This window comes from Cucumis sativus, chromosome 7, assembly GCF_000004075.3.
Source record: "Cucumis sativus cultivar 9930 chromosome 7, Cucumber_9930_V3, whole genome shotgun sequence".
Lineage (NCBI taxonomy): Eukaryota > Viridiplantae > Streptophyta > Magnoliopsida > Cucurbitales > Cucurbitaceae > Cucumis > Cucumis sativus.
Window position 1 is genome coordinate 11,428,190 of NC_026661.2, and position 24,653 is coordinate 11,452,842.

At 32.8% G+C, this 24,653-nt stretch overlaps 2 protein-coding genes across 2 annotated transcripts; both read right to left on the bottom strand.

The window, feature by feature from the left end:
* Positions 1–1,309: 1,309 nt before the first annotated feature.
* Positions 1,310–10,531, bottom strand: LOC101210263 (increased DNA methylation 1). The gene is made up of 9 exons (XM_011660723.2): positions 10,381–10,531; positions 7,943–10,251; positions 6,929–7,061; positions 6,755–6,840; positions 5,711–5,949; positions 5,272–5,358; positions 3,721–3,820; positions 3,380–3,593; positions 1,310–3,292 (listed from the first exon to the last, which is right to left on the bottom strand). The coding sequence occupies exons 2-9, from the start codon at positions 10,142–10,144 to the stop codon at positions 2,358–2,360; spliced, it is 3,996 nt and encodes a 1,331-aa protein (XP_011659025.1). The 5' UTR covers positions 10,145–10,251; positions 10,381–10,531; the 3' UTR covers positions 1,310–2,357.
* Positions 10,532–14,745: 4,214 nt separating this feature from the next.
* LOC101210511 (probable serine/threonine-protein kinase WNK9) lies at positions 14,746–18,294 on the bottom strand. The gene is made up of 7 exons (XM_004139836.3): positions 18,064–18,294; positions 17,918–17,955; positions 17,598–17,825; positions 17,275–17,495; positions 17,028–17,185; positions 16,507–16,945; positions 14,746–16,413 (listed from the first exon to the last, which is right to left on the bottom strand). The coding sequence occupies exons 1-7, from the start codon at positions 18,145–18,147 to the stop codon at positions 15,359–15,361; spliced, it is 2,223 nt and encodes a 740-aa protein (XP_004139884.1). The 5' UTR covers positions 18,148–18,294; the 3' UTR covers positions 14,746–15,358.
* Positions 18,295–24,653: the final 6,359 nt, after the last annotated feature.

Here is a 24,653-nt window from a genome sequence, read left to right on the forward strand (position 1 = left end):
TATAATACATATGACTTATGTTAATAATATTATTATATTTAAAATAAATTTAACAATCTCTGCACAATCTCATCTTGTTGACTTAGGAAGGCATTTGATCGATTTCAATTTTGGTTACTTTCATTTCTTTTACATTAACAATTGTTTCTCTTTTTTGCACGATTTATTTCCGTCTTCTTTTTTACTTTTTGACAATTCAATTTGATTGTTAAGTCCATGTCAACAAATCTATATTTAACTCTCTTTTTTTTTGTTTGATGTTGTCAATTAGAATAAAAAAATCGCTATAAACCGACCATAAATCGTCAAAATGGTATGTCCAATAGCGATAATTGGAGGTAGATCTTTTTTTACTAAAAACTGACTATGATGTTAATACATTGACCATGAGAAGACATCCATACAAAAATCAGTTGACATAGATATATCCAGATATTTTATGAAAATGTCGATCAAATATCGTGAATTTTTCGACCTAGTATCGTATATTTTTTGTAGATATTTAGTGGCCAATATACGAACCCTCATAACATCCTTTTACTATTGAAACTTTTATTTGACCTTCCTTTTATATGATTTAGACTTTATTTACAAAATATTCTATTCATAATCATCTTTCGATCTTCATTGTTATATATTATTTTATTATCAAACGTATTTTGATTTTAACTATTCAGTTATTTACTTGAAGTCATATTTTATTTATTTAAATAAGCTTGTTGTAAAATTTCACCAAAAGAATTTACAACTCCATAAGTTTCTGTGATTTTTTTCTATTGATGTATCCATGAATTTGAGTTACCAATATTTATACCAATAGCGATATTTTAATCCTTGAATGTAGGGTGTTGTATTAAAAGACTATATCACTTCTCTAATGAAGAGAGAGTTCTTAAATTAAAATAAACAAAAACTCAAAACACACAAACTAAAATGATGTTTTAAAAGTAAATTGATCTAAGTGAACCAAAGTTGCATCAAAGAAAATAAAATAAAAACAAAAGGTGGGCATTAAAATTAAAAGTCTCCATAAAATTTCATAATCAAACATTGAAATTTACAAATTCTATCCCTACAATCTATAAATTTTCAAACAACTATTAGACACAAAAATATAAACTAAAATTAAACTTTATGAACCTACTTGAAACGAATAGTATTAAAGTCTAAAACTTATCAAAAACTTCTGGAAGATACAAAACCAAAAAGACAACGAATAAGTTTCCAACTAAAACCCAAACAAACTAGTTTTCTAATGTGGAAGTGTTATTAACTTCAATTACACATTGAAAAAAAAAACCCTTTACAATTACACAATTCTCATGGACACTTCAAATTTTTACTAAAAAAAAAAACACTTGGAGTTCAAACTTGGATTCAAGAGAGAGAGACAATATAGTTTGAGGGGTTGAGAAAAATGTGGAGCAAAATCTTCAGGGCAGTAATTCAAAGTAAATACATGTGCACCAAATAATTACAATTTCATCTTAATATAACAAGTAATTCCAATAACAGTTAGCAAACAATGGACTCCTCATTTCTAAATCTAACTAAAAACTATATCTTTTTACCCTTTGCTTTCACACACATGTTAACCAAACCCCCCTTAAGCTCTCATGGTTGGCAAAGAAGCAGCTTCCCAGAAAATGCTTTTAAATTAAGCAAGCTCTCATTGTTGGACGAGTCTGGAGACTCCACCAAAACAGTCTATACAACAAGGTGGCCATACTATTCTTAATTATGTCCATATATTTCTGTTAAAGACCCCACCAGAAATCCTTGAGAACTTGAAAAGGCCACAGAGTTATTTTAATTTTCTGTCTCTCTCAGTTGTGGTTGTTGGAAAGGCACAGAGCATAAGATACCAGATAGTTCGAGACAAATCGGCGCTGGAACTATGTGAGATCAATCCTTAAAACTACAAGAAGATTTTGCTCCAAGAGATTAGCTGACCTTGATCAAGAATGGAGATACCCCGAATCAGGTTTCGGCCATACTGTGAAGGTCTGAGCTTCCAAGCCAGCCAGTATAATGAGTTCGTCTTTCAAAGCAGCAATTTCAGAAGAGAAAGGGTGAAGAATTGAACAATGCTACTTCCATCAAGGGAACCACTGTGAACTCCAGGGCAGAAAAAATCGTGTTAACAATCACCGAAGTTGGATTATGACCTAAATGCCAAACTCTGAACAGTATAACATTGAATAAATGCTGTCAAATAGCAATATCAATTATTGCGACTCATCTCAATGTAATCACTAGTTATTCAGCAACAGAGCCCTGGACAAACCAGCAAAGTGGTTGCATGATAATTTGGAGATGAAACATCAACATGGAGGCAACTTCAAACCGAACCAGATTCAGCTCTCTTCATGTGAATCACCTTTGGCTTTTGCCCCACATGATGACCGTGGAGAATTTTCACTGTCATAAATTCCATCAGAAATAGTTTCTTTCCCATAAGGTCTTGGATTTTTGCCATCAGATGTAGTCTCAAAGGGGCGTCCATTAGTGTCACACAAACTAGTAGAAGAGACAAGTGGATTTTCACTGATGATGTCATTGGCAAAATTTTCAACCGAATGAGCAGGTTCAAGAGCATTAACATGGGCATCTTCTTCATGGAATTCATGACCATTAATCTTATTGAATGGCTTATCATCTTCAGGACAATCCACTGCCGGTGTATCATTTCTAAACTCATCTATGCCATTGCCAATTGCAGGAGAAATCGATTTCTTCTCAGAAAAGGAGTCAGCCAATTCGTGTCCAGCATGAGAGTTGGAACAAAAGATTCCTTCATCTGAAACTTTAACCTTAGGTTCATGAGAGTTGGAACAAATGATTCCTTCATCTGAAACTTTAACCTTAGGTTCATGAAAATTGTCCGAAGATATATCCACTTCAACACGTTGGGATGTGGACTGCACATGGTCCTCTATACCATGCTGAATTTCAGGCTGATTTTCCTGTTGAAGAGAGTTGGTTGAATCAGATGGAGACGAAGATTTAACTTTATCACCAGAATCAGATTCTGAATTTACAGTTTGCATTGGTGAACATGACGTTTTAACTTCACAAAATGTATCCAAAGGACTATTTGCCGCAGAAGTATCATTTAGAGAAACAGACACGGATTCAGGATTCGCATTGAGGACAGCTGCTTCTTTTGTTTTCTCCTTAGAGTGATGCTGTTCCGTGTCATCACAACTTTGAGGTTCATGACCGGATGAAGTCTCTGTTTCCATCTTAGGACTACTAAACTCTGTACTTCGACAATCCGTTTGCTTTGCACCTTTTAAACAAAAACACACTGGATAATTAAATTGGGAGGCAGACCAATTTTATTGTTAACAAAAAGCGAAGAGAATTATATAAAAACCTGAGCCATTAGAAGTATTCTCCTCGACAATTGTCTCTTGGATTAACAGCTTCTGTAACATATCTGTTCCAGGGAACACCAACATATTCATCAATCTCATTTCTTGCTTGAGTGATGGCTCCAAAGGACTAAAGCCAAAAATCACATTCCAAGTGTGCATGAGCTCAGCAATTGCTGGTATAATCAGTTTCTCAACCTTAAACACGCGGAGAGCCTAAATACAGCCGGAAAAAAAGGTAAATGTTGCAGCAATAGAGAAAAATGTCTTAAAAACCAAAATTTTGCAATCCCGTGACTGTCAATTATGCACAAATAGGAGATTAACATCTTGTGTAGCTTACAGATTCAATTGCACAAAAAAGCCGACGGCACATTCCTTGACGCCTGTAAATATGGCGGGTACCAATGAATGGCATTTCAGCTAACTTAGTCCCATGAAACCTAACCATATAAAAGATAGCACGTCAGAAAAACCTTATTGCCAAGCAAGCATCCAAAAGAAAATTTCTAAGAATGAAGGCCAGCAGATAAATCGTACAAACAATGAAAGCCAGAAGAAAAATGCAAAAGAAAAGTTCTAGTTTTAGCATATTTAAGTTCTAAAATAAACAACATGACAACTTCTCAGCATAAGATTGAATCTCATAAAAGCAATGTAAGAATCCGTGGACAAAGATTACTTATTTCTGCACCATAATAGCTTTTACTTTGAGGATACGAGAAACCACCTTCCTCTTGGGATTCTAGTATCCTAACAGGACGAACTAATAGCAAAAATGTACTCAACCTTTACAATTCTTGTTAAAGGTCCGATTATTTCCTAAGGTATTCATGACCAGACAAAGAGTCCTATAGTTGAGATAAAGCTCTCCAAGAACAAGAGATCTATTTCAAATATGATTTGCAAAAACCTTCTATTACAACCCTAAGGTGTCTATTTATAGACTTACAGGGAAATATGAAAAATAACTAATTCAAACTTAAATACTAATTAAACCTTAAAGTAACCTAAATTAACAACTAAACTAATATTAACTCAAATATACTAATTTTTTACAGTTCTCATCATATCTAAGATTAACTTCTGCATATCAACATCACCCTTGACACTTAGTTTGGCAAGATAAAGACTATCTTTGAGAGCAATTTTCAAATTGTTAAAATCACATTTCTCATGTTCAAAACCACTTGTCTTTAAGCATTCAAAATCAATTTAGTGTTTGATTTTAACACTAACACAATTTTCTAATCATCAAAATTTATTTCAAATGATTAAACTCATATATGGAAGTGATTTTGGATATGACAAGTGATTTTAACCATTTCAAAATAACTACCAAACCATGCCTTAATACAGGGACAACTGAAGGCAAGATGGGGATCTCGATTTTTCCTTCAAGAATTAAGTTCACCGTTGTTTGCTAAGACAGGGTATTTGATGCCAGCAGGTGTTTCCTTTAGGGAAAAACCGTGAGCAAGGACAATGCTGAGCCAAAAACTTCAGTAATTTCTTGGCCGATTGTTCCTTATCATAGATTTGTTTCCTGATTGTTTCTTTTCTGAATACGTCAATTCTTAGACAGAAACTTCTGAATTTCTCGACTTGTTTACAGCTCTCTTAATTACTGGTTCATTAATAATACTGTCTAAAAGTAACTCCTACTAATGAAGTACATTACTTGCAAAGTTACACAATCACACAACTAGAACCAATCTACGACCTATCAACTGGCAAGACTGGTATAATTGCCCAAGCACAAGCGGCAAGTCATATAAAAGCCAGAACTATATCATTCATCAATCACATTAAGTTTAGAAACATAGCACATATTTCAATCCAGAGAAGCTCATTTGAATTTTTTCCTTCTGCCAATACTTTTGATTCATGATACCTGATTGTTGCTGCAGAGATGATTTCATCACCCCTTTCCAAAATAGCAGTGTAGAAGCCACTATAATTCAGCCTATAAAAGTTTGATCTGGAAAGTTAAACACGATACACATCAGACAAACTTCCAGATGCTTTGATAATACAATAATATTCAAAACAAAATTTCACTAGATTTTGATCAAGTAGTTTTATCCATGATGGAGCAATTAAACTTAAGTAGCTATGGCAAAAGTAAAGAGACAGCGCCTGAGTAAAAAATTTCAATTTTCTAAAGAGCAAAAGTCAACACATGAGCTAAAAGATCTTGTTTATTAAAACAATGAAGTAAAATCAAGCTTATTCATGATAATGTTATTATTGAAAGAGCACTCCTAAAGTATCAAAACTATGATTATGAGAACAAACTATATAAGTATTGACAGTCAAGAAAAGAATCTTACCCACAGTTATAAAGAACATTATGAATTAGATTTATCCCACTCCTCCTGTCAACAATAGGCAAAAAGCATTCATCCATAACTGTTAATGCAACAGCCAGTTTAGAGTTGGATTCAATCCTTTGAGAAAGTCCACGAACAGATACATCTGAATCTTCACTTGTTCTACGGATAAGAGACCAAGAGAATCCTGCATCTAATTCATGTTTCACCCCAAGATTCTTCTGCAAACTCTCAAAAAGCTGTGAAATGCAATAATTAGTCTGCAGGTAAAAATTTCAGCGGGAAGAAATTGGAGTTCTTAAAGTTACTTAAAAGCAGAAAAAACCATTAGCGTAATGCATCAACTAAGGAACCTTATACCACTACACTACATGGCCACCAGCATGCAGACTGAAAGTATGATCATGGAAGCCTGAACTCACTACCACACTCAGGTGATTGAAATATAACAAGGAGTAGCTCCAAGGTACACGAACATTATGGAGAAAATATGATAAAAATCTTCATAAGATTAGGATGAAGACATGACATCGTCAGTTTTCCTATAATTTCTTGAAAGTAAAAGGTTCAAGTCCAAGAAAAAATAATTTGCCAAACTAGTAACAAACATTGTTACATACAACATAAATATATTATCAAATGACAAGCGGATTCATTTTTTTCTAAACAAGAAATTGCAATTTAACAGTGAAATGTGAACTGATATAAGGGCATGACAAAAAGGAGCCTAATGAATCACAGAGGAAAAGAACAGGAAAGAAAGAAAGAAAGGTGACTTAATTCCAAAATAATAAGGCTTAATTGATAATTACAAAAGAGTTCAACCATAGAAACTCCAACTGAGGAACGAAACTTAGCAACTTCTCTCCATAGAAGTCTCAGGAATAACTACAGTCCACGGCAAATAACTACTGGAAAAGTGAATAATGTCAACAGTTGCTCAACAACTTTATTCATACCATCCACATTAACAAATAACTTATGGAAATTTAAAGACATACTAAAATAAGATTGAGAGCTAGAATAAATTGAAAACTTTGGTACCTCTCTGCAACTCTTGCCACAAAAAGAAGTGACTAGACCACTGGAATGAACAGGAGTATCCATCTCCAGATTGCAGGATTCATGAACTGCAGCAATAACCAAAATAAGAATTCTACAATGACAGTTGTTGAGCAAGGAAGAGAGAAAAAATGAAAAGAAGAAATTAAGTCATACATTTTTTCTCGCATAATATGCAAGTAGATATCTCAGAAACACTGGTATTGTCTCCCTGACAAATATCAATACTGGCAACTCCACAATACTTGCAAGTACAATTTGGGCAGTGCCAATCGCCAGGAGGAGGAATCTGTACCAAAGGGAAAAGGCAATTAAAGGGGGGTAAGTCTGATTTTCTTAACCAAAAAAATTGGAGATACTTAGCCAATACAGGCAAAAATATATCACTCAAGTACTCTACTGTTGGTTGTAAATAAAATAATTAGATGTAAATTGTAGAATCACCAATGATTTTGTTTTATTCTTATTGTAATTTGTTCCTTTAATGCATTGAGCCTTTCTCCTATATAAGAATGCTATTTATCTTACCATCATTGACGGGAAGTAAAAAAATTATTCTATCCAAATCTTCGTCAATTGACCCAAAAGCTAAAGCTGCCATATCACTGATTGACCTAAGAGCTTAAGCTAATGGGTGTAGGTGGGTTTGATAATATATCATCTGTCATACCCTCGATTAATTCTTGTTTGATACCGAAAGAATTTATTTCAGGATGAGAAACAAAAAGGTGGGCACAAAAAAGGCTCATTCAAAGAGGAGGGGAGGGATGAGGAAAAAATCAGACAAATAAATCAACTAAAATCATATGCATGGAGTGAGAGAGAGGGAGTGTGTGTGTCCAAACAAATAACCCCATCCTCCCCTGTACACAATTCCCTAAATTCAGCTAAAAATTATTTCTAGCCTCCTAAGTTATTAGCATCATAAACTGTGATCAATAAACAGTTGCTAAAATCAGCATAGCTCAATTGGAGCGGGAGAATCGAACCTCTAACATTGAGGTAGATAGTACAAGCACTAAGCTAATTGAGCTATGCTCAATTTGGCCATAAACTGTGATCAATAAATAAAATTAAACAAGTGGCATGGCAAAAGAAAAAACTAGTATTATTGAGGGAGCAAACATAATAGGCAAACCTACCGACAAGCACAAGAAACTAGACACTCACCAGAATATCTAAACAACTCTGATGAAACGTTGATGGACACCCATCACAACAGATCAAGTCTCCACCATCTCCACAGATGCCACATGTATCATCATTCGGATCATCACCGTCAATTTCAACCGTGTGGAAACTGAGGAGTTTAGACTCCTCCTGTCTATTCCATGCATCTCTCTGGCACTGCAGAAGAGAAAGTCCAGACTCCAGAAAGATGTTTTGAAAAGGTTGGCGTAGTTTGCTTCCAGCATGTATCTCAAACTTTGAGACAGTGAGGATTTTGCTACAGCAACCACAATGAATGCCGTCTCTGGTAATCCACCCCTCCAGCATTACTCGGGTCTGTCTGCGGTTCATGTACCGGACCTTTTGGCTCAACTGCACAGTTCCGGAATCAATAAGCCAGGAAAGCAGAGTCCTTTTACCAGTATATGGAACATATCCATCATTCTCTGAATCTAATCCCCTACTAGATCCACGAACCAACAATCCAAGCTTTCTACCTTTTCTTCCATGTAAAACACGTGAATTGGATCCAGAAGAAGATTTCACAATGGCATCACGCGAATACTTACTAGAAGTTTGACCTTTGGAGTTGACACTGGGTAACCCATTATCGTTCAATTTATTTTTTAAAGATTTTCCACCCTGCTTTATGAAAGAGCTTAACTTTTCTTCGTTGCTGTCACTGTCCATGCTGTCCATGTCATTTTTTGTACCAGCAGATCTTAGTGCACTTGCATCTTTAGCATTTTCACTGTCACTATCATCTCTCCGCTTATTTTTCCATTCTTTCTCAATTTTCTTTCTAGTTTTCCTGGTTAATTGACTAAGAATATCATCTGATATTGGTGTAAATGAACCATCAGCAATAGGTTTAGCTTCTGCTCCTTCGTTCAATTGCTTTTGAAGGGCATCATAAGCTTTAATAATTGACCAATAAGCTGTTCCAGTGGGATTAACATAGACAGCATCTAAATAATCTCTATTTCTTCTAGGTCTGTAATCGATTTTCCAGCCAGCACCAAGGAGCATTCCCCTAATCCTTTCACGTAGCTTTTGTTTCTCTGTTCCACTGCCTCGTTTTACTTTTCCTTCCTTTGCTGTACTTGGGGGAGTATCTTCACATGGAACTTTTTCAACTTCACAAGCTGCCTTCTTGGTAGATTTCTGAGCTTCAACAACCTTTTTTCTCGCCTTCAATGACACACTGCCATCACCTGAATCCCAACTGCTACCTTTTACATTTTTTGTTGATGCCGAAGTTTGAAAATCTGTATGGTCTTTCTCTGGCTTAGAAAAGAGATCCTGTTTCACATTGGGCTTAGTTTCTGGGTGAAGTGAAGGAGAAACTAACACTTTCCTTTTCAGGGTATCTTCAGTCCTTAGACCCTTTCTACTTTCTTCTAATTTGCGATGCTCATAAATATCGGAAGCTCCACTCACATTTTTCTTCTTATTCACCATGACCTTCAAAACTCCATTTTTCCCCTGAACCCTGATTGCTTCATCGGAATGACCCCTAAACTTATCTCTCAACAAAGGTGTTGGGAGGTGAGGTCCATCATCATCTGAGTCGTAAGTAATCTTTCTTGAAGGTCTGTCCCGATCAAAGCTATTGGTTTGTTCAGCATACAAATTCTTCCTCTTGTCCACCAAACCATGCCTGCTAGAAGTGGTTCCAAATTCCCTCTCGATGCCACTTTGAGGCAATTTCATGGCACCAACAAACCGTCTTTCTCCACTGTCATTAAAATGCTTCATCCGCCTAGCATCACCATCAATTTCATCGTACTCATCGAACTCAAAGACATCTAAGGTGTCCATATTTCTTCGTAAACCATCAAGATCCATCCTGTTGATTAAACCATCATCATTCCGCTTAACATACTGCAACCTATCCTTCTTTCTAATACTTCCACTCCCGTCCAAAACATCCTTCCCAAAAGAATTCAAACCATTGCAAACCCGAATGGTTTCAGGACCAACCCGTCTACGATTAGGCAACAATACCTCATCGCTGGACCCAGAATCACTCAAGACCAACCTAGGTCTCTTCTTCTCCTTCTTTGCATTAAGCAAGCGTGAGGCCGAAGAACCAGCACCTCCTAATCCATCCTCTTTTTTTCTAACAATTAAGCAACCAGACGAGTTCCTAGTCTTCACCAAAACCCCCGACGAACCCCCAGATCTCACACCGTCCTCCATTTGAATCAACCCCCCTAACGCAAGAACCCTAAATTACAGAAAAATCTTCCTCTATACCCATATTGAGCTTCACCAACAAAGGCAATAGAATCCAGCTACCACAAACCCTAATTCGATAATCCCAGAACGAAAAACGTATCAGATCTGACGCAAAAGAGATCCAAATTTTCTGAAGATTTCCCAATTCGAAAACGGAAGCACCAAACCGAGCGTGAAGGAGATATTAGGAATCTTACCTCAATAGAAGGCTCTAGAATTCCATGGCCGGAAATTCGGTGTAATTCCCCGCTGAATGGCCCGACGTACGAAACTGATCAGACACAAGTCTCTTAGTTAGGATCGTCATCGCCACTTTATTAAAAACCAAACCATTTATATTTCCTTTTTTTCCCTTTCCTCTTTAGCATATATTTTCCAAAGCATAAAATACTCATAATAATAATTATTATAATAATAATAATAATTTTTATTATTATTTGCCTTTTTATTTTTTATTTTTCTCCAAATCTCGTTTTCCTAGGTGGAGCATGGAGGTGAATGACGGTGCAGATTTTGCCACGTGAGATGGTAATTGAGCTACGTTGGATTGTATTTCTGATGTGGCATGATCTCACTGGGAGTAGAAGATTGCTATGCTAATGCTAGCTGTTCCGACTGTATTAATTTTTGTGTGGGTATTTTACTTTATGTTATTTTTATTTTTATTTTTGAAAATTCTAATTTTTTGGCGTTTGATTCTGCTTAAGGCAATACTTTGTTCTATTGGGTCGTTTTCGTCAAGGTATTGACGAGGAAATTGAGTGACACATCAGCTAGATATTTAGTGGACATGAGAGGAACTGTAATTTGAGGGTTCTTGTTAATGGCCTCTCATTTGGGTCCTTATTAGAACCTGGCACTACTTGGGTTGAGTTTTGGATTGGGCTTTTGCTATTGGGCTCAATTCTCCCATCCATGCTGCCACTCCTTCTTTCTGCTTCCATAAAATTACATATGTTTTTATAGTTTGAATTATCTAATATTTTTCATTAACAATAAATCAATCAATTTCAAGTGTTACAAACATGGTTACTAAACTTTGTAAATCTTTATGTCATTTATTTTATGATTTATCTTTTTCCACTTTATTTATTTATTATTTGTCAATTTTATAATAAAATATAAATAGAGATGCTATTCTTTCACTTTGATGCCTCCAACAAATACAATTTAAAGTTTTTGCAAATATATTTGTTTCGTGAAATGTTATAAAAGGAGTGGTACACTCGTAAACTTTATCTCGCATTTATACATATTTTAAACGTGTTGTTTAAAAGTCAAATAAAAGAATAAAATAATATCAAAAGTGAAAAAAAGAAAGGGCTAATATATATACATAAGATTAAAGTTGAGGTGGATGTTGGTGATATTTATGAGGTAGCTACTTTTTGTGTAAGGTATATATTTAAAGAGTGTGTGGTTGGAGAATGACAAAGTTGGAATAAAATGGGCATGGAATTGTTTTGTTTCAAAGGAGCATGCTTTGGTGGTGGTACGGATTCCCCTTTTAACTTTTTCTTTTTCCCTTCTACTATTTTATTCAAACGTGGGAAGCCTCGCCTGGCTTTTGCATCTATCTTTTTTTAACAAACACATTTGTGATTTTTGAAATCACTTTCCACTCATTGCACCATCCACTAAATGCCTATCAATCAATTTACTCTCACTCTCTATTAGAAATCTTTGTTTATATGTTTACTATACATTTTTTTGTTTTGTTAATGTAGTATAACAATTAATATTGTGTTTATATAGTACAACTACATTTTCAGGATGTAAATCCAAATTGGTTTTGTTTTAATAAATTCATTGTAATTTTTTTAAAAAAAAATGAGAAGTAAACTTCAAACCTCTTTTTCCAAACTCACAACAATACATGTGTACTTAAAAAAACATAACAAACTGCAATCTTCCTTTTATTTTTCTTTTTCTAAAAAAATCTCTCATAACTTTGTTAGGTGTAAGCAAGGAAAATGTTAAAATCGCCATGACTTGAAAAAATTTACTATATAATTCTTTTTATGCACTAATTATCTCATTGGTCTTCGTTACAATTACAAGAATACTCTCTTAAAGCTTGTGTACCTTACACTCTTTCTCCTAATATCATATTAGAGTATAGTAAAGTTTGAGATTCTTCTTGACGTGACATTAATTTAAAATCAATGTCATAGTCTCTTTTTATAGTACTTGGACTCATTACTTCTTTAAACCCTTCCTACATATGACAACTGATTACCTTAATAGTTGTTGTTGTAAGACTTGTACCAAAAGTTTAAGTTAAAAAGTGGAAGTTTGGCTAAATGTTTAAAATTGGTGTTTTAGAATGGTCTTCACGAGAAGAATCAAGTATTTCGCGGGGAAGGATTTCGCGAGGAAAATAGAAATTTTAAGGTTGTGAGCTAAGAAATTATCTTAAGAGAGTCTACGAGGAAATGTTGGTTAGTTCGCGAGGAATATTTCTTGGAGTAAAAGTGTAACTACGCGATAAAGATGTTCGCGAGAAAGGTTGGACGAGTTAGGTTCTTCACGAAATGAAGTTTGGCAAGAAGAAGTAAGGAAAGTTTGGATGAATTTTCTAGGTGTGATTAATGGGTCATGTATGGAGTTCAAGCTAAGCATGATTAAGGCGATACATCTTAATTTTACACGTGCTTCATTAAAAAGTAAGAGCTGACAATTTGAGAAGAGTTTAAGCATAACTAAGTTGGTTTAAGAGCTTTATAAATAGAGGTCCTCAGTCATTTGTTTGAGATTATTAAAGAAAAAAATCAAAGTGTTGAAGTGCTGTTGATTTAGCTTTGCAAGAAGGGGCTTGCAGAAGCCAAAAGAAGTTGTGAGTGACTTTCTTAAATGCTTTCATGTTAAAATCTTTCTTGTGATTCCTCTTTACTATTTTGAAAGATGATTTCCAACCAGAAATGTTTCAACAGGGATTTATAAGAAAGCTTATATGTTTTCAAGATAATTGAAAATGTTTAAAGCTTGATTTGATAACTATGATTTCAATATTATGAAATGGTTTTCAAACCGTTAGTTGTTTTCTTGAGATGATGCTAACTTTTATGTACACATAAAGAGTAAGACCATCATGGGATGTATGGGGCTACATGGTGATAAGAAATTAACTTATGCCTTGAAAGGAGCGTATAAAGCTTAGTGGCCTAAGCAACAAGGATGAACCTGTATACTCTCGGATGCTGAAGAACTCAATAATTTAAATGCAAAGTTACATGACCTAGCGTAGAGAGTGATTCGGGATCTTTGGCGAAAGGAATGACAATTAACTAATGTGTGTTTATTTAAAATGATTCAGTTGTGCGAAAAGATGTGTTATGTGAAATGGTGCTTATGCGAAATGATATATTTATATAATTTGATATGATTATTTGTTCGGCTTATAAAAATGTATTGCGAAAATGATTTCATAAAACCTCACCAAGTCTTTTAGACTTATTTTTTAAAATTTATCTTACTGGACTTAAGTGTTGAGGCGAAGAGGAGAGGGAAGTTTGGGCTTATCAGGCGAAGAGTTGTCAAGCGTTTAGTTATAAGCTTAAGTGTATTGTATTTATTTTTGATTAAGTATTGTATCTGTATATTCTTGTACTTAAATGTCTTATTGGTAATAAAACTTAAAGTTTGTTCTATCTTTTTTACGTTAAGTTCTTTATTGTCTAAAGTATATTTGTTAAGTTAAGTGTTTTGACGATCTAAGTTAAGGAAGTTAGAACGAGTATCTTTGGCGTTTAACTAGGTCAAAGATGCTCAAGTCGCACAACGCAAGCAGATATGCAGGACGGGGTGTGACAATTGTAATCAAATATTTCCTTTACAATCTAACCACATCACCTAACAGGTTTTAACCAATTGAAAAAACGAAGACTATGACCGCAAATCAATATGGGTCATTTTTACATCATTTGCATTCACTCACTTTTCCTATAAAACTTTCTAAAAAATCACAAAACATAGTAATTTCAAGTCAACTCGAGCAACACAATCGAGTCATATAAGTCGATCAACAACCAAAATTTAACATTCACATGTAGAAACAGTAAAGGTATAATTAATAATGTTTAAAACACAAGTAACTAACTTGAAAACTTTTTATGAACCACAAGGCTTTTTATTTTGAAAAGGACACATGAGCATTATTAAGCACTAAAACATATAATTAACTCAAACTTTTAGTAAACAAGTACAAGAACATTTCCTTTTTCTTTTAAAGATTAAAGTAGGCATTATTGTACCAAAGATACAAAAATGTCTCAATTATATCCTAATTCTAATAAACTAAAATGTACGGAAATATGTTAATATCATTATTCAACAAGTGACCAATTCTCATTCATCGGTCAACACATTATTTTACCATTTTGATTTATTAATTGTAAACTCTAATTCAGTCCTAACCTGAGCAAAACTCAATTGATATAAATATTCTACTACTAAACTTTAAGGTTAGAAGTTCAAATTTACATATTATAAAAAAAATCAAGGGGTGTTTGACTCAAATAACTCGACTTCAATGATGTTTACCATTGAAAATTGCACATTTATAGAGTAACTTTATTTTCATCTCTTTCTTTCATTTGCATATTTATGTAAGACCTCTAACTTAGAGCACTGCACTTCAAAGATAGGCTTTCTAACTCTCAATTTTATAACTCAACTCAATGTCCCAAACAGTTTGATTAGAAAAAAAAAAGTGTATTTTTATATTGGTTTTTAAAGTTTGGTAAAGAGCCACAACAGCCACAACAACCTCACAATAAAAGTTATGGAGTGGATTTAATATCCAACCAAGTTGGCCAACTTGGAACTTACAGCCGCAATCAGGCTCATGGCATTTTCAAAATGACCCTTCAAGAAGTTGCAAGGGACCATTCCCACTTTGGCTCTGTACCATATGCAGTTTCAAAATGGCATCTCAGCTTGCCAATTGACAAGCAAATATGGCCAAACAGCTCATAATCTCAATGGGCATCTACAATTTCAAACAAATTGGCTTTCTTTTATGGAAGGCTTTGGGATAAGAAAGAGCTTTTGGATGTACTTTTTCCCCCTAGTTGGGCCTTAACTTGTATCCTATTGGTGAGGGTGAGGAGAGGATGCTCAAAGACCAATGTAATTAGAACATTTGGAGTATTAAGTGAGTTTCAGTGGATGATTCTAAAAGTCTATAGCATCAACGGGAAGTGAGGTTGCTCTTTGAAGAGAATGTGGAAACAATGCTCCTGTATAGAAACTCTTGGCCGTAACAATCAGCTCGGGACTACTCAACTCGTCAACAATGACATTGTTGTCTTGAAAGGTTTTGTTCTCCAAAATGTTATCAGCAGCAACATAGGGGGAATGTGAAGTGATATTCTTGCCAAAGGAGAGAGATGTTTGGACAGTCTTATTTTTTGCTGCTTCATTGAAGTTTGGCGAAAGATAAGATACCGAAGCTCCGTTATCGGTCTCGGTGAGGTTGGAAATTGGGTGCAAGCTAAGAGATTTGGTCTTGACTCCTAATTGTTGATCTCTTAGCTCTCTTAACTGCATTTGATATTTAGCCTTGAGCCATCTTAGTTCTTGTCGAATTTCGTTCTCGTGATCATCGACAAAGGACTCCGAAGGATTTGATGAGCTAGAGTTTCTTGTTTGGAATTCCATTTGATGATCATTATCATCCATATTTACATTGCTTTCTTCCTTCTCGAGTTTCGGCTGTTCCGACGCTCCAAATTCATTGCAAGCTTCTAAAGATTCTGGAGAAACTACATCGGGTCCATCTCGTTGCGCCCAAATATCGGCATAATGGATATCACTTGAATTTCCTGTTGTTCTATGCAAGTTTTCGTCTCCATTAAATTGTTCCGACCCCTCAACTTGGTATGTAATCTCTTCAAATCGTCCATGGATAGAAGCACAACCATGCTCTTCAGAACACTGAAGAATGTGCAGGTTCTTCTTCGCAAGATTATGTGGCGAAACGTAATCCAAAAGAGAACTGTTCAAAGAACAATTGTGACAAACATTAGAATCACTGCAATTTGGAGTTTCCTCTAAACTTTTTCCCTTCTTCCACTCTGGTACCAATGTAGCAATCTCACCATCTATCATATCAGCAATCTTCTTCACATCTTGATCAGTAATGTCAAGCTCAGAAACCATCTCATTAGCAACACTCGAAGCACTATCGTTCTCTAAATCAAAGGGAAAGTAGATGTTTCGAATTCGACCTGCAAGACAACAGAAAATGTTATCCATAGTTTGAATCTAATTAGATTTACGGTAATCCATCAACTTAAGAATCTGAGACTCATTTTTCTTACCTTCTTTATCTACAATCCGAAGTCGTAGAAAGATATCATCGTCGTCTCTTCTTCTCCCTTTAATAGTGATATCAACATCTTCCAAATGCTCATCCTCTTGACAGGAGAAAAGATCGATTTCGCTCGCCTCGTTATCAATGGGACAGTAATCCAAGCCATTCCCAGCCTCATGACTAAAATAATTCGCATACCCATTATCCAAAGGACCATGAGAAGTTCCATAAAAAGGCCCTCCTCTGATAAGGGAATTGTTCACTTCATCATATTCTGAATAGTAATCTATTGGCCTCAATAAAGAATCACAACCATCAATTTGAAGAAAAGGATCATTCAAAAGCTCCCTAGCTGACAGCCTAGTTGACACAGTAGCCAAGCATTTCTCAACGAAACACCGAACCTCGAGATCCTTTACCTTATATAAAGCATCTGGTTTCTTCCCCTAAAAGAAAAATGAATAAGAAACTTGCACCACAAAGAACAAAACTTGAAGAAAACAAATATGAACATTGAAGAAGTCTTACAGAGATAACTTTCTTGTAAATCTGAGCAGGGTGGGTGCATTCACTGTATGGATATTCAAAAGTAACCATCTCTAATATGCACATTCCAAAAGAATATATATCAACCAATTCATTATACTCCTCTTCATAAATCTCTGGAGCCATAAACTCTGGTGTTCCTGAAATGATGAAAGAAAAATAAAATAAACAAACCCAGAAAGTTAGATGTTTCAATCCCATCTTTAGCTGAGTTGATTCAATGACTTACCAACACATCGAGCTACATAAGATTTACGAAGAATAGCAGCAAGACCAAGATCACCAATTTTGACTTCCCCTTGATTCCCATTTACAAAAATATTATCACATTTAAGGTCTCTATGGATTACAGGAGGATCATGGCTGTGAAGATAGAGAAGCCCTTTTAAAATCTGTCTACACCAATGCTTCACAGCTCTGATATTCACTTTCTTATGCTTCAACCTATATCTGTAGAGAAAAATTTAGTCAAAGAAAGGATTTTTAACAAAACCCATTGGAGAAGACAAAAGGAAAAAAAAAAAAAAAAAAGCCATGAAGAACAAAACTCACTGTCTAAGCGTCCCAGAAGTGAACATCTCTGTAACAAAGTTAATGTTTCTATTAGCAATGTCAACCCAAGAAGAATAAAATTTCATTATGTTGTTATGTTTTAATGTCTTCAACAAATGGATTTCTCTGTACAGCCTTTCAAGATCTTCAGGAGTTTGAAGAAAATCACTAAGCTTCACTTGATTCCATGCCACTTCAATGCCATCGTATTCATCGAAAGCTCTGTAACTGTTTGACAAAAATCCCATAAGAGAAAAAAAAAAAAAAAAAAACAGAAATGTGAGGGTAACAAAACAGTTTAAGTTCTTTCTTGTTCTTACACTGTCTTCGATGCCCCTTTGCCAAGAACTTCATTGTACTGAGAAAACAATCAAACAGAGAAAAGGAAAAAAAAAGGAAATTTTAGTAAAGAAAAATATCAAAGTAATGATTATGTTACACAAAACACGAGATTATTGAAACATACTCTTCCATATCTTCCGGTGGGATCAACTTCAACATATTCAGAGTTGTTGTCTGGTTCAGAATTTGTTACTGTGGCACCATTCATTCCTTGTTAATGATGTTTTCTTTAGTTGTGCTGAGGAAGATTTGAGGAATTTCAGAAGGGAAAAACTGAAAAGAAAAGAAAAAAAACAAAAACAGAAATTTTGAAATGGGTTTTGTTTGGATGAGAAGAAGAGAGAGAGAGAGAGAGAAAGAGAGAAAGAGAGAAAGAAAGCCTAGGAAAGTTCACCAAGAAGACAAGGCTTAATTGCCAACTACTCAGAGCCAACGAAGCAGAGGATTTCACAAACAAGCCAACCCCACTAAATAATCTGACCCCATAAAAACAAAAATGCAAAAACCACAGCTAATTACATCTTCAAACTTTCAAATACAATAATCGGGTCTTTGATATTTGGTCGTTGAACTTATCTAATGACAAAAACTGAACCTTTAAACTAACAATTATTACAATTTCTAAGTTTGAAGGCTTCAGCTACAGTTATATCTTTGGAATGGATTCTACAATTGGTTCAAAAAGAAAAAAGAAAAAAAAAAAAAAGTCTCTCCTCTTCACTTTTAGCTCTTTCTCTGTTTCATCACGAGCTGTAAAACCTCTAAAAAAACCCAACACTTTCTAGGGACCATAGAAGTTATGAAAATAAAATTAATAATTATTTTGTTTGTGAAGATTTTTCTTCTTCTTCTTTCCAATCACGAAAATCTTTTGAGAACTTACTTTCATTGGAAGTGCTAGAAGAAAGAAACAACAAACTAACCTCATCTCTTGTTGGTTTGTCTTAACTTTTCTCTTTTAAAGTGTAAAAAGTTTAAAAACAAAAAGAGAGATTTTTATTTTGTACAGAAAAAAGAAATCCAAAAGTAGGATATTTTGTAATTTGTTTTTGTATCTTTGCTTTGTTGGGTTTAATTTTGTGAAACTCAAACTAACTTTAATTCATTTATGATAACAACATGTCCTGTTTTTTTTGGATTGGCCACTCACTTAATGCTATAATTTATTTGTGTGTGTGTTCTTTTTGAGATTTACTCATCCAATCCCAAATAAATATCTAATAAGAGTTTGTTTGTTTATATCCAATTTTCCTATTTATGGATACAACATTTGGGATGAATTACATGTTTAGTGTGTATGGTCTATGGATCTATTAAATTTCACAACTTTCATCCTATAAACTTTCAAGTTTGATTTAAATACTTTTATACTTTCTTCAAAAACATACTCATATGATCTTAACCTTCTGATTTTGACCATAGCTACTTTAATCATCTATTAAGTATATAATTAAAAGTGAAAGTTGGATTAAAGTTAGAATTCAATTTTATATTCAATACATCTAAACTCAATAAACACAAATTTTAAATTTTAAATTGAACTTATAATTTTACTAAACATTTATTATGTTCTGTATAGTTTTACAATCTAATTAGTATGAGCTTTTTAGCTTGAGGTTATAGTTATTTTTATCATACCCTACTTTTGACATACTAAAAAAGATTGGCCGAATATTAATTTAGAAATTGAAAAGGAGGAGAAAGGGGTCATAGGCATAGGCATAGCCATGCAGATAGGTTTATGAAAAAGTAAAAACTTTTATTAAATGTTACCATTAATATTAAGAAAAACTGATGTGATCATATCAGTAATTAATATTACCTTTCATTCAAAAAGTAGAAAGTTCAATTGTACTAAAAAAAACTTGTTCCAATATTAAAAAAAACAAGACTTTTTGCCAAAAACAAATAACAAATCCAGTAAAAATTGGGTAGCTGATCACTAAGGTTGCTTAATGGATTTATGAGGCCTACTAACATTTAATTTGGTAAGCATTGTAAGTATACAACAACAAATATGTGGCAATATTGTTTTTACAATAAATCATTATAAACTAAGATTATTTTTAAATATAGTAAAAATAAGTTAAAAAATATTTATAAATATTTTCAATAATGTTGTGAATTACATCGATGAAATGTGTAATATCAGTTTGGAAATCAAAAGTTTTCATCCATATTGTAAAAGAGAAAAAAAAGAAGAGTGGGTGAAAGTGGAAAATGTAGATGTAAATTAAATATATGAACTAGTATACAATCACTTTTAATGCTAGTTTATGATCATAGGGTTAATAAAGAATATCAAAATTAAAGAAATAGGATCTACATAAATGAAAATAATAGATAATATTACACACGCTAATAATGTAGTTATAAAGGTTAAAAGATGGGTTAATTTTGATCGATATAATCTATGATAAAAATATTTATGACTTCTGTAACAAAAACAAAAATCTATCAAACCAATAAAATAGTTTAATAAATTTTAGATTTGTTCTTGATATTGCAAACTATTCGTCACTTGTATTTCTTCTTCTTTGTGGTTTATTCATCCTCTCTTCTAAATTTCTTCAGCTCCTCTTTCAAATTTTTTTCTTCTATTATTAGACGATCTATTCTTATGTTTAAACCCCATATTTCATCTTCGCCATTTTCGACAAGATTATAAATTTATAAACCGATAAAATAATTTTATAAATTTTGCTTTGACATGATCTAAGCAATCGTTTACCATTGCCAACACGATCGTTTAGCATGCATGGTTAACATTATCGTTTAAATTTGAAAATATTTTTTCATCATTTAAAATGATCTAAACGATCATGTTGACATGATCTAAACAATCGTTTATCATGGTTATCGCGATCCTTTAGCATAGTCAACACGATCGTTTAGATTTGAAACTCTTTTCACATCGTTTAAAAAGAACTATACAATCATGTGAATATGATCTAAACTATCGCTTACCATAGTCAACACAATCGTTAGCTACACAATTGCGTATCCATGATCATTTAGAAGAAGAATTGCATGCACGTGTATGACTGATTAATTGTGCGTTGACTGAGATATTTTTGTATTATTTATTGTGGGCTCGTGAACTTTTCCCCTTTTTTGAATTGTTCTATGTGATGTAAATATTTTGTCGGTTTATTATATTTTTTAAAAAACTCCTAAAAAGATTTCAATTTTTCTCCCATGTTTATTTAACTTTTTTTAAAAAATGAGAATTTATGATAGTCCTAGTATTGTGATAGTTTTAATATTATAATAGCCTTAGTATTATGCTATATAGCTTGTGTTTGGAGCGCAGACTATTATAGTATATATTATAATTAACAGTATGTGTTTGTAGTATATACTATGATATTATGTGGTAGGATAGTACTATCATAGTTTATGTTATTATAAACTATGTTTGAGTTACAAACTATTACAACTTGGGTTTTCCATAACCTTCCTTTTTTTTGTATTGTGAAAGTTTTTTTTTGTTTTTTAAGTCCAAAAATTTAGATCCTGAGCTCGTTTTTGTTAAAACATCAAAATTCAATCGTTAGTGTTTCGTATTATAATAACGGTGTATTTTAAGAATTATTATCGTTATTGTTTGATTAAACTAGTTAAAAATAACTTTGAAGTACTGATGATAAGATGTAGATTTATTATTAGTGGAGGATGAACATTGATGCTTTGGGAATTAGGGAAAGTGTTGTGGTGGTGTGACCTGAGTGGTGTGTGACTCTATAATTGGATCTCTAAAAGGGCTGGGGTCTCAAGAAGATTCACCGCGAGTGGTTCCTTAAGTTGCTTGAAGCTCAAGCTATCAGTGACAATTTAACTTTGATTTCCTGATCTTCCGATTAACTTCTTAAACCCTGATGGGGGGAGGTTGGTGAATTTAGTTAACAGTTGCTTTGAAGATTTGAATGAGTTAAGGGATGCAGTGTTGAAATTTGGTATTTTGCAAGTAGGTTTGGGTCTGGTCTCCTTTTCGAATTGTCCCCATGATAGCTCCATGGTATCCTGATCATGGGTTCCATAATTGCGTTCACTTTCATCTTTCTTCTCTTTCAGAAGATGTAGGGTGCAATTGGGTGTCTGACTTTCCAAGTTAGATTTTGAATGTTACTCGTGGCCATCACTTCTTTGTTCTTCTGTCTCTTTGAGGTGGGTTCTGTCAATTTTTTTTAAAAAAATGTAGGTTTAAAGTTGTTCGACAAGAGTATAAAGTAAATTTAGATATATGAAAGAACATTTTCATGAAAATGGAACGAGTCCTCAGTGTCCAAAGCAATATTTAATTAGAAAAATATTGATTCGAGGGTTATATGAATTTAAACCCTAAATTAATAATAATATCCATTTATTATCTTTAAACTTTGAAAGTTGTATTCATCATTTAAACACAACTTTAATAAATGTATGAATTTTGTTATAACAATTTATAAGTTTATTTGAAAAAAAGTAAATGTCTAACACAAAATTTTCAAATTAAATTTGAAAAACGATGTAAATTGATACATTTAAAAATTGAGGGTTTAAATTTGTTATCAGTGTAGTTCGTGCATAGTTTAGATTAATATAAATCCGAAATTATTCACGGTGATCATCTTTTTTTTTCAACTTCAATCTTAAAAAACTTGTTTGGTGGGTTTAATGTTTGTTTTTTCCATAATTATTCCTTTCTTTGCTTCATTGAATCCCAACCATTGGTTAGAAAGGTTTGGTTTACATTACAAAAAAAAAAAAAAACCCTTTACAAAATTTGAAAAGGTGGTATCTTTTCACCTTTTCTTTGGTGATGTATTGAGACTAAATTAGGCTACCTTTTTTTTTTTCCATGCCAACCTTCATAGGATTGGAATGTGGAAAAGAAGAAAAAGGTAATATCAACGTGGATTCGTCTACATATTTCTAATATTACTTTTTAACAACGAATAATCCTTCTTATTTTTTTATTTGCTTTTATTTATAAATATATGTTGTTTTGTTTAAGAAAAGTTATATATATAAAAAAAGAACATTTTACGAAATAATTACCGTTTGTAAAAAAATTAATTAGTATAATAAGTTTTTTCTTTTGGTGGTTTTGTTCTATGGAAGATAAATAGTTTGTCAATTTTTTTATATATTTTTTTTTACTTTCAACGTTAGACTAGTTTTAAAATTATAATATATTTACACTTCATAAAAAAATCAAGTGTAATAAATTTTATCTTCTAATGGTTTTGTTTAGTGTAAATAATTTGTCAATTTTTTTATTTTTGAAAAACTCACTGTTTTAATTGATAATTTAAATTGTTAAAAAATGACTGATTAACTTAAGGGTTTTAAAAATGTTATTAGAAAACTTGTTTTTATTTTAATTCTTTTAATCAAAATTGTTTTAAAACCCTTTAAGTAGGATTGTAAGCTGTAAAGCTTTGTAAGAAGATAAGTAATGAATATTTTTATTTTTGTTTGTCTTCCTAAACTGGTTAAGACATATATCTTCGATCAAAAGTTTTAGAGATTTAAATCTACTTCAATCCTTATGGAAAAGTTAGTGCATATATTTCTAATATAATCTAGTTGGGCTAAATTAAAATGTTGTTAGACCACTTTTTTATAAGAAAAGAAAAAAAATCACAAAATAAAAAACATGAGGGCATGGGAAACCATGTTAATATGTCAAGGTGATGGTTACCAAAATGACAAATAAAACCAAGAGGGGTGGGGTTGTATGGGTGTTGGGATGCATCAATTCAACAGTAAGAATGAAAATTCATGTGCAAAGTGGCACTTCTAATAGTTAGGTCCATCCAATTTGGCCTAACCTTCACATCTAATATCATTTCAATTTTATTGCTATTAATTTTAGAATTATTATCTCAATACATAACACATGCAAATTTAATCAGAAGCAAGAAATTACATTTATTCTAAAAAAAAAAAATTAGAAAAGAAAGGAGCAAAAATATTTATTTATTGGACATAAATGATTGAGATAGAAAATTTGAACCGATTAAAAGAAACAAAATATAACTAAACTCATATTGACACTTAAACAAAATATAATGTTTTATAACCTTTGAATTGAATTAATAAAACAACATTTGAATATCATGAATATGAATATAATTCAAAGGTTTAAGTTGCAAAATCGTCAACTTTTAACAAGTTTTACAGTAGGATGCTATAATCGACTTGCAAAAATATTTTAAAGATTTAAATCAATCACATATATATATATACACTGTGAAGTGCATAGTTATATCATAAAAAAAAGAAGATAAAATTTTTAATCAATAGATTGAAAGAGGTTCAATTCAACAAAACCCATGAATCAACAAATCAATCTATAAATTAATTAATAACACAATTCCAATGTAGAGTTAGGAAATCTTTTGTTCAACCAATTATTTGAATACTCAAAAGTCTTTTTCTTTTCTCCCATATTTGTTTTCCAGCTTTGCCATGTGTATTGTCCAAGTCAACTTTAAATAATCATTCTATATATATATCATTTGAATACTCAAATATTGATTTAGACCTTTCAACTTCGTACTAATGATCTGTTGATGGAAGTTTATTTTAAATTCCAATGAACTTTCAATAGCTCTCATTTTTTCACATAATCAAAGTTGAAATCTATATGTCAACATCTATTTTAAAAATAGGTAAAAGTTTGAATCATTTGTATTTGATTTTCCCTTTTCGTTTGATTCAAACCTA